Source organism: Berghia stephanieae, unplaced genomic scaffold (genome assembly GCF_034508935.2).
Source record: "Berghia stephanieae isolate SIO BIC M18660-M18661 unplaced genomic scaffold, UCSD_Bste_1.3 scaffold350, whole genome shotgun sequence".
Taxonomy (NCBI): Eukaryota; Metazoa; Mollusca; class Gastropoda; order Nudibranchia; family Aeolidiidae; genus Berghia; species Berghia stephanieae.
The window spans coordinates 11,565-23,064 of NW_027624734.1; the positions used below are offsets into that span (position 1 = coordinate 11,565).

Genomic DNA, 11,500 nt, shown 5'->3' on the forward strand with positions numbered 1-11,500 from the left:
CAAGACAGGTAAACACCGGCACATGGTGGCGAGAGAAGTAATGGAATGTAGTGGATATATAATTCGCACAACATCAAACCGTTTATTAAGCCGTTGGATCGAGGTCCAGGTATCAATATTGAATACAAACATTATCAGATAAGATGAGATAAAAGAAAATTAACTTAAAAATTTATCCCGAAAAGGAAATTTGACATGGGCACAACAAGAGAGGACTCGTACATCAAATTGACATAGACACAACAAGCGAATCACACGCCCCCAACCCTACTGACCCCCCCCCCCCCCACCACTCCTCTCTCTCTCTCTCTCTCTCTCTCTCTCTCTCTCTCTCTCTCTCTCTCTCTCTCTCTCTCTCTCTCTCTCTCTCTCTCTCTCTCTCTCTCATGTAGAAACTTCAAGTGAACTGTTCCCATGATGCTGTGAGCAAAACAAATTACTTTCTGGAAACCATCGATGGATTTGCTTTAGTTTTCTATCATGCATGGCTATGAGGAATCTCGCATCTTCTCTGAGCGAATATAATTCATATAACACTAAAGAGGTGGAGTGTGTTTGTATGTTTGTGTGTGTGTGTCAGGGACGGCTGGTAATAATGGGCAGGGTGGGCAAATACCAGCCTGTTTTTTCAAGTTATATGCTGTATTACCAGGTCCGAAATAATCTAATTTAAATTAGATAATTTCAAAAGTTACTACTTAAACTTGATGCTTCGTACTAAAATCAATTTGTGTGTATTTTTGATAGATTGCGAATCACCATGCACCCCGTAATGCATAAAGCAGGATACGCTCCTGATCTTTTTATCACCCCCCCCCCCCCCCAACCACTCCACTCCACTCCGCCCTCATCGTCATCTCATCGTCACGTCGTCTGACGGTGAACTAACTCAGATTTTTGCTGTCTGGCCTCTCTAGTACTAGGTCGGGCTAATTCAAATGAGCCCACCTTATTAACCAGTGAACACTAAATAGAGATTTTGGCAAACGAACTTTTTCTTATTTATTGCCTTACTTGTGCTGGGAAGGTTCCAGTATTGAATTAAATTTATTAATTTACTAATATTATATCAATTTAGTATTAATTTGTGTTGTTTTTATATATTTGTTTATCCATTTAAATTATTTCTTTTTTTTTTCTCGTTTTCTTTAGTGTTTCTCAAAACTCATTTATTTAAATTGTTTTCTTATGTGCTTGTTGTTGTTGTTTTTTGTTTTTTTTTGTTGTTTTTTTTTGTTTTTTTTAACAAATTAATTTGTTAGTTCTTTTTTTTAATTCTTAAAGTAATTACCGCAGTATTTTTATTGCCAGACTAAATAATTTTGCAAAACAATGTAATTTTCTATTGTATTCCCTCTAATAAAACAAAACACTTTTATTCAAAAGTCACGACTAAATAAATATATAAAATACAACCACCATTTTGGTTTTCTCAACAATTGAATTAGTATACGAGAAATACTCTTCTGAGTAAGGAGAGAGTTGAATTCTAACTAAGTTATAGAGGAAATAAATACGTTTAAAGGAAGGGTGGGCAGATTCCGTACTTGCCCGTCCTGAAGCTAATACATACATAAGATGGTTCGCGATGAAGAGGCGGGAAGCTTGGGGTTGGTTGGGTAAGGAGCAAAGATAACACGGTCGTTATTGTGACGATAGTCAAACGAATGCATGAGGAGCAGTGACTTCTTATATATCTACTATCAGTAGACAATGATGAGGATAGATTGGTAACATTATTTTGTCTTAATTGTATTGTATGAAGTATTGTTTTTGTTTGTCTTATTTTGACTATGGAACTGATACTTGTCATAGCAGACCTGCCTACTTTAAATAGGAAAATAAAAATCGTAGTTTTCAGGGCTAATAAAATCGTAGATATTTTAACTACCTTTAAAAAAATCACCGGAAATTTCGTCTGTTTTGATAGATATCAAATTTTTAAAAACGAGAAAAAATAATTGGAAACGTAATAATGATGGTGATGGTGGTATAGTGGTAGCGGTGGTGGTAGCAGTAATGATGATGGTATTATTATTATTATTATTATTATTATTATTATTATTATATTATTATTATTATTATTATTATTATTATTATTATTATTTATTATTATTGTTATTACTATTATTATTGTTATTATTATTATTATTATTATTATTATTATTATTATTATTATTATTATTATTATTATTATTATATGTTATTATTATATTATTATTATTATTATTTATTATTATTATTATTATTATTATTATTATTATTATTATTATTATTATTATTATTTTATTATTATTTGTTATTGTTATTATTATTTTTTTCCACTTTCATGTATGTGGTCATCAAATTGTATGCTTTATTGGCGAAAGCCTAAGATTGAATAAACTTTGTAATATCGTATGGTAACCATCATCATCATCATTAACAACACAACAACAACACAACAACAACAACAACAACAACAACAACAACAACAACAATATTAACAACAAGTACAACAATAGCAATAAAAACAATATCAACATCATCATACAATTTCCGTCATCGTCTCCACAACTATCATTCTAACCAACAGCACCACCAAGACCACTACCATAATTACATCCTCCCTCACCGCCTAGTCTTCCTCCTCCTCCTCCTCCTCCTCCACCACCACCACCATCGCTACCACTATTCCAACCACTACCACCACCGGCACAATCATTCTAACCACCAAGACAGCAGTAAAAATGATGCAATTTGAGCTCTGAATGAAACTCGAGTCATTATCGCTGTTGTTGCTTCTCGATGAAAACTTTAAGGTTACTACGTACTACTGAAAATCAGAAATATATAACAGAAATATTAATCTCGCCGTTGAGGGATTAAAGCATCTCTTTAATTTTTCGAGTGAACGGAATGGACTTGTATTGTCAAGGTGTTGTCGCATTATGTCTCGTCGCTTTATTTTTAGTTGTATTCTCTTTCGTGATTCATTTTTGATTACGTTTGGAATAATTAAAATCTACTGGTATTGTCATTTCATTGTGAAAGTGATTATTTGTGGTTGAAATATTTTTTGTTTAAAGGTGAAAAAAAAAACTAATTAAAAAAATTTAAAAAAAAAAAAACAAAAACAAAAAAAATAATAAATAAAAAATATATATCATATATATATATATATATATATATATATATATATATATATATATATATATATATATATATATATATATATATATATATATATGACCGAATCATCTTTGCCCCCACCACTGTAAATAGGCTAGAACCGCCATGTGTGTGTGAGAGAGGAGAGAGAGAGAGAGAGAGAGAGAGAGAGGAGAGAGAGAGAGAGAGAGAGAGAGAGAGAGAGAGAGAGAGAGAGAGAGAGAGAGAGAGAGGGGGATGATTTGGTGATGTGGGGGTGGTTGATAACAAAGTCTATGGAAGTGAGTATGAAGCTTACCCAATGCATGCTTGCCCTTCCTACTTATTCTGAAAGGTGGCCGCTTTCCTTTCAATAGACTTATTGGATTTGGAGGTCTGTTCTTGACTTGCCTTGCATCTCACATGGTGATGAAGGCGCACATTGACGAAAAGGTTGATGACGAGGAAGTGAATATCACACTGCTTCACGGCCTTTTTGCATTCCAATCCTGTTTCTAATGTTGCCTCCATCACTTTCCTAATCAGGTACATTCTTAATCCTCTCTTGTACAAGTAGGGGTCAATGTAGCATCGAAATGCATGTTCTGCAGCCGTCAGAATATACATTAATTTATGCGATGGCGCACACAATCCCTCGTTTTCCGTGGTAAAATTTTTCTTGCAGATAAACGTATGCGATGGGTCTTGAGTGCTCCGTGCTTGTATTAAATCCTCTTTACAATTTTCACACAGAAGATTTTTTTTGGCTCTCAACTTCATCCCAACGTAACCTCCAATGTAATTCAGAACGTTGGTCTCGGTTGTCGTGAGCATGGGAGGAGCGGCTCTCATTACAGTTTGGGGCAGAACACCAACGACAATGCGTATTCTTTGCTTCTTTCATATTCGCCGCCATGATGATAAAATGTTTACCTGACTTCTTTTGGTTGCTACACACGAGGCTCGATACGCTTTGCGCGACCTCGTAAAGTCTCTCGTTATTCTACGCTCTCTGTAGTGCTGGGTCGAGTTTGAAACGATCAAATCGAGCGGGTTTTCGATCGAGTCCTCTAAAATCGAGTCGGTTTCGGGCGGGTTTCGAGTCAGTGACGTCATCGAGCAGTGATTCGTTTGAAAAAAAAAAACACGAGCAACTCGTTTGCCACAGGAAACTTCACATACCCCTCCTCTCTTATGTCTGTGGCTGGCTTGACTGCAGCTGGTTATGATGGGGGCTGCCAGATGGCCAAGTTCAAAATTGGTTACTAAGAAACGCTTTTCTATTATTATTCATTAAAAAAAAAAAATCTTTATTTAAAAAAAATGAAAAGATAAGTTTATCCAACTGTAGTCGATTGTTTTGTTAATCAAAACAAATGAGTTTTTCAAGGGAGTCAGAATGCTTGTGGTGTTGGGCTATTTGGGGTCTATTTGACTACTTGGGCAAGAAGAAATCTGGCTGTCTGGCAGCCTTGATTATGATCGTTCGTCGCATCACACACACATACACACACACACACACACACACACACGCCATCAAACAGTTGTTGATGGTGAAGGGTTGAGACCCCCCCCCCCCCCCTCCACCACCATCATCCCGCTGTCACCTTAACATTTCATATTTATGTCGCGCCAAAAGTTGTCGGCCGCCCCACCTCCCATAATTTGTCACTGGTCGTCATCGCCTCTTGTGTGTGCGGGAAAGGTCGTGCCTTTCATTTCATTATTTGAAAAATAAATGAACAAGAATTGTGTGTTTTTATTAGGTAGGTAGATATAATAATATTTAGCAGGTTCCACACCCAGACACACACGGATTGCCCGGACACGATGATAACGATGCCGACGACAATGGATGACGATGATGATGATGATGATGATTATCGTGTTTCTGTTTAAAAATGAAATACTTTAGCAGGTTCCACCCCACCCCCCCACACGGATAGACCGGACCCGAAGATGATGATTGTCGTTTGCTGGCTGTTACGGCTGTGATGAGGATGATGATAATGATGATGATGATGATGACGATGGCGCAGATGGTGATTATTTGTTCGGTCGCTCAGTGGTACGGTGTCTCTTGTCACAAAATCAAGCCTTGTCAATGGCCGGATGAGTGACAGTGATTGTTGAAAATTGTGATCCAGACGTTAAGTCCGTGTGTCAGGCACTTGACTCAGGTGTGAATGTATTCTTATCTTATAAGCAATGACGGGTATTGTAAAGAGCTTTAATACAAAAAGACTCCAAACAGCGATCGGTACCTACTGTACGAAATGGATGTATGGTCGATATGGCGTGCCGGAGGAATAAATTAAATAAAATATTGTGAAGTTCATTGAGCATGGTAAATCCTTGGAAATGCGCTTTGAACTAATACACCTGCTAGACAACTCCGATTCCAATATAAACGACTGATTAATATTCCCATATATAAACTATAGTTAGCTGAAAATCTTTCTTTGTCGGGACTCCAAAAGTATGGAACGAATTAGACAAAGAAATCAAAGGGTCTTTTAGGAGCACTGATTGATTTTAGATTGATTATTACATTGAAATGTGTTGATATTTATTTTATCCATTATTATTAGGGTGGTGGTGGTGGTGGTGATGATGATGATCCCGCTGATATGATGGTGATGATAAATAAATTAAACATAATTCCCTTTATTCATCCCATAGGGGAGATTCGTCTTTCGGGTCTATTCTAAGGGAAGACTGGAATAACCCAAGCGATAGCCGCAGTGCAGCGCCGCAAATTTAGTTAGGGCAAGGTGACTTGCTCAAGACCACTCAGCGGCGGGTGATCGAACTCGGTACCTTTCGGGTGCCAACCAAAGACCGTACCGCTGCCCCTGATGATGATGATGATGATGATGATGATGATGATGATGATGATGATGGGAACTAACAAAGAATACACAGGCATCTAAAATTGAAACATTCCATATTCAAAGCTAATGTTTTACTTTAAAAAATTGAGCTTTACAATATCCACTAAATGTGATCAAAGCGCTTTGTAAAGGGGTCCCGGTCAACAGCAACATTTAATATGTAGGACGGGACATGCCGCCTGTTAGGCGATATTACAATTTTTCAGACAAAGACAACGCTGTTAACGGCCAGGTACTCATTTTACACCTGAGTACGGTGAGAGAATGTGAGTAAAGAGCCTTGTCCAAAGACTCAACTATGCACCGAGCGCGAGGCTCGAACCCAGGACTTTCCGATCCCAAAGCGGTGTCATACCACTAGACCATTATAATGCACGAGAGCCATGGTCGACTAGAGTACTACCTATAGTTACGTCATGACTAGACCACATAGCCGCACTACTGTAGGAGTGTTCATTGATAGAGGGATGCGTGGTGTGTCATAGAAATAGCCTTAGTGTGTGTGTGTGTGTGTGTATGTGTGTGTGTGTGTGTGTGATAGTCAAACTTTAGTAGGTTTAATGAAGTCTTGTCACACACGCGTGATACACCTATACGAATTTCCCTGCCACTGCCACCCAGACACACTAACATCTGACAAGGAGTGAGGGCTGTGGAAGAACCACAGACTACCGTGTGCAAACATTGGCGATTGGTATCGGATGGCAAACTGTGATCGTTTGAATTTGAAATGATTCGAAACACTCGTTACCCCTCCGCTCGCTCGAATCCTGATCGTCTCAAGCTCGTCTCACGTGTCAAGATCGTCTCAAGCTCACAACCCGCTTGATCGTTTTACGATCGAGTGATCGTTTTACTAACTCGCTCTTCCGGCATTGAGATCGAGCACTGACTCGTGGCTTGGCGCTCGGTCGTCGATCGAGTAAAAGCGATCAAATAACCCAACACTCTCTGGTGAGTGTGAGGATGTCACGCATCATGTGAGGTTAACTATTGTGACACAGTTCGATACCTAACTCAACGTTCATTCAGATTTGACACCCGGCGATCACACTCAAAATTTAAGTGTTAACTGCGGGTCTTAACTATTTTCCTTTCATCTGCATTATTTCACACGTTTAGTTTTAATACTATGGCTACTGTTATTAAGACCGTGCAGGCTCTTTTGGATGAAGCAAGTTGTGCGTTTGAGAAAAGGTTCGGAGTGAAACCTACTCATGCCGCGAAAGCTCCTGGGCGTGTCAATTTGATCGGAGAACACACTGATTACAATGATGGATTTGTGCTTCCAATGGTAAGCCATTGTTATAATTACTACATTTTATTATCTCATCTTATCTTACTAAAGGCTGAATATAGGAATGATCCTTTAAATGCCCTTTCAATAGTTTATAATTTACTCATTTCATTGCATCATCCACAGTTTTACACGTTGAAGGTAAGGAAACTATCAACACGGCACGGCAATGTAAAATCGAACATTAATATCATAGAATACTGTTGAAAATTGGTAATGATCGAATGAATCATAAATTGAAATATCAATGACAACAATAATCACGAAAGCAACAACGACAATAATTATACATGTCTCTGATAAATTATCACGATTTAACATTATTTCAGATGGATTGAGTGGGAGCGATCTATATTCATGTTTTCGTCCAAGCGAGTCATCAATCAGGTGATTTGTTGCTGTCCAATGATTGGACATTTCTGAACAAATGTAAACACGCTGCTTTGTTTATGAAAGTTGTAAACATACCCATGTGTCAATGTCAAGCTTAAGACAATGACCAATCGTAGTGTGAGATATCTAGTTCAAAATATGTGAACACTTTTACTATGTAGGTCACTTTGAGCACATTTTGCAATGTGACCAATGACCTCGGGCACATGGAAAGTTAATATAGATCATACCCATTAAGAAATTAATCAATTATCATTATTTTAAATTTTAATTTGAATACATTAGAGGATCGGACCAGTTCCGAGGTAAACAAAAAAAGATTTACCGCCCTTCGCCAGGGACATCAATCCGCGACCAGTGCCCTTGCATACGAATATCTTACTATGATGTAAATTTAACCATTATTTTGTCCACTTATGGATGCAATTATTGTAATCTCCGAATTCAATAGGTGAGCAGCAGAATACTTTTTCTACAACAAAAAAAAACAAACGATAATGATGATAAAACATTGGTCATAATGACGTGTCAATGTTGTCTATTTTGATGATGATAATGATGGTGATGATGTGACCACTAATACCGCTACTACTACTACTACTACTACTACTACTACTACTACTACTACTACTACTACTATTGCTACTGCAACTACTACTTCTACTACTACCACTACTACTACTTATACTACTACTACTACTACTACTATACTACTACTCTACTACTACTAGATACTTCTACTTCTTTAACTGCCACTGCTGTTACTGTTATAGAGTTATTAGATACTCATACAATTGGAACATTTTACTTTTAAGATATGATAAGATATATACCCTTTTGATCCATTAATGGATGGAATTTATGATTCTTCATCACATCGGTGTGTAACAATACATTTCCACATTCTGGTCATTCAATCAGTCACTCAGTGTCAGTCAGTCAGTCAATAGACTTAAAATACAGACCTAAACAAGAATTAAAATTGTAACATTTAATTTATTAATTAATTAGTTAATTAATTAAAGAATCTAACCTGTATCTATTATTGCTTATTAAATCTAGAATTGATGTGGAGAAATAAATCTCAAACTTTAAAGGAAGGTATCAGTATAAATATACATCCTTTAGTTTGCTATCAGGAATGAACACCTGTAGCTTTGGAGAGATCAAGTACTTTTTTTTTTCAAAAATAGGTAAAAGCATGTATGTCATTTAATTGTTCGGTAAACTTTTTACCTCTATGGAAAGCTAAATATATGAGTAGAAAAATAAATACAGATCACTTGGTCTTCTAGTATAATCGGTATATGTGTTCGTAAATAAAACAGGAAGATAGAATTATATTTTCATACTATTTATTTTTCCAATACAAATTATTTTTTGAAGTTAAAATAATTCTATAAAACAAGGTAGACTTATTATATATATTATGACGAATTATATTACTAAATTATGACAAATTATATTACTAAATTATGACAAATTATATTAAATTATGACGAAATTATATTACTAAATTATGACGAATTATATTTATTAGTATAGTCCTTCAGAGCCATTAGGCCCATGGAGACCTGAGTTTATCCCAGTTTCTATTGCATGAAAACGGACAATAGCAATTGCTTTGCTATACTTTGGATAGGATGCTAGTCTATTCGTAAAGTACTTTCTACCAGGTCTGACAGGACAAAGCTACCTGCTGGGTGGAACAGGGGGTCAGAAAAAAACCTTACTGCACCGGGATCGAATCAGTCCCTTTGATTGTGAAGTGAGTTCTCTACCAACCAAGCAATCGGGAGAACCCCTTTTAAATGGTCTACAACATGGCATTTGGATTTTAATGTTTCGAAATGTAAAGTATTACATATAGGAAAAAATAATCCATGTCATAATTATTTTACCGATACTTTATGTCAAATCTACTTTCCGTTGTGCCTTATGAAATGGATGTGGGAGTTACTTTTGATTCACATTTGAATTTTGATGTACATATTGATAATTGTGTAAGCCGTGCAAACAGAATGATGGAATAATATATAGAACCTTTATAAGTCTTGATTAAAACCACATTTTATATTTGTATAAATCGCTCGTTCGACCAATTCTAGAATACGGAAATTGCATCTGGAGTCCATTATATAAAAGACAATCTATTAGTATTGAAAGTGTACAGAGGAGAGCTACCAAAAAAATATATACAATACAGTATTTATCTATAAGGAAAGGTTAGAATTTCTTGACTTACCAGTTTTGAAATATAGAAGAATTCGTAGGGATTTTTAAGTCGGTTTATAGATTGGTACATCGTATGGATAGGATAGACTTTTCTGATTTATTTTCATATTCTAATATTACTTTTACTAGAGGGGACAAGTTTAAGATTTTTGTCTCTAGATGCAAACAAACATAAGACAAAACTGGTTCGGTATTCGTATTGTTCAGAAATGGAACAGTTTGAAATTTGAAACAAAGAATGCAAAATCTATGGATTATTTCAAGGTGCCAGTAGACAGGGAATTATATGATGGGAGATTTATATATGACGAATATACGTGTTTGCACTGCTGTTGACATGACTTTCAATCTTGTATGTATATATTATGCATTGTTCTATTATTTTGGTTATCTTCTATAAGCGTGTGTGTGTGTGTGTGTGTGTGTGTGTGTGTGTGTGTGTGTGTGTGTGTGTGTGTGTGTGTGTGTGTGCTTTGCATGTCACGGTTAAAGATATATGTTTGTACACCGCATATACATGAGTACATTTAAGTTGAAATACTATCTTTACTACGTGTATCATTATTGTAATCTTTAATCAATAGATTTATGGCATTACTATTAATATTAAGGGCATTCAAGGGATCTTATCCTATTTTGCCCTATACCATATGTTATGTTATATATATATTATATTAGGTTGTATTATATTATGCGTTTGTTTTAATTATAATTATACAAATGCTGTTGGAAGGAAGAATTAAATGTTGCCGTCTCTTTATTTATTATTCAGGCATTTCCACTTCTTTTGCAAATTAATTTTTGTCATGCAGATTGTGTGACTCGTCATGTAAAATTCTATTAATTTTATTGTTGCGTATGTAAAATAAAATTCTTTCAAGTTATCAAAAAATGGTGTTACAGAGCATTTTTTTTCCTCCATTTTTAACTATTTGTCAATTTTATGTTTTTTTACTGTAACCACCCCCTGGCAGTCAGACAAAGCTCAAATTACTAATTAAACAAGATTTATAGAATAGAGGATAACTTGATCTAGGTTGATGTTGTTCAGCTTTCTCATAAAATGCATTATGGAATTCATTTAGGTAATAACTATATTTGAATGTGCCGACCATTCTAATTAATCATTAAATGTACTACTACTACTACTACTACTACTGCATGCTACTACTGACATCACATCACTGCTACTGCTACTTACTTATCTTCCACTTAAACAACCACCACAAAATTATAAAGGTTGCTAATTCCTTCTCAGAATGTTTATTTTACCTTTTACTTTATGCTATGGTTTTGATTTATCTAAATTCATTTCTTTTGGTACAAATCATCAGGCTCTCCCTATGGTGACTGTGCTGGTAGGGGCTAAAACAACACAGGAACCTGCCGCGTTGAAACACTTGCAGAAGTAGCTAATGAGGACAGATACTGTGATTTCCTGCCAAAGGGTCAAGCCCGGAACTCCTAAATGGGCCAACTATGTAAAGGGTGTTGTTGCACAATTTTCCAGGTACAGTTTCAGTTAGTTGTGCAGCTATGTTGTCTTGTGATA

The 11,500-nt window shown here is 36.0% G+C and overlaps 1 protein-coding gene across 1 annotated transcript; it reads left to right on the plus strand.

Annotated features, from left to right (window-relative positions):
- Positions 1-6,910: 6,910 nt before the first annotated feature.
- Positions 6,911-11,385, plus strand: LOC144961665 (galactokinase-like). The gene is made up of 2 exons (XM_078894769.1): positions 6,911-7,317; positions 11,283-11,385. The coding sequence occupies exons 1-2, from the start codon at positions 7,156-7,158 to the stop codon at positions 11,358-11,360; spliced, it is 240 nt and encodes a 79-aa protein (XP_078750895.1). The 5' UTR covers positions 6,911-7,155; the 3' UTR covers positions 11,361-11,385.
- Positions 11,386-11,500: the final 115 nt, after the last annotated feature.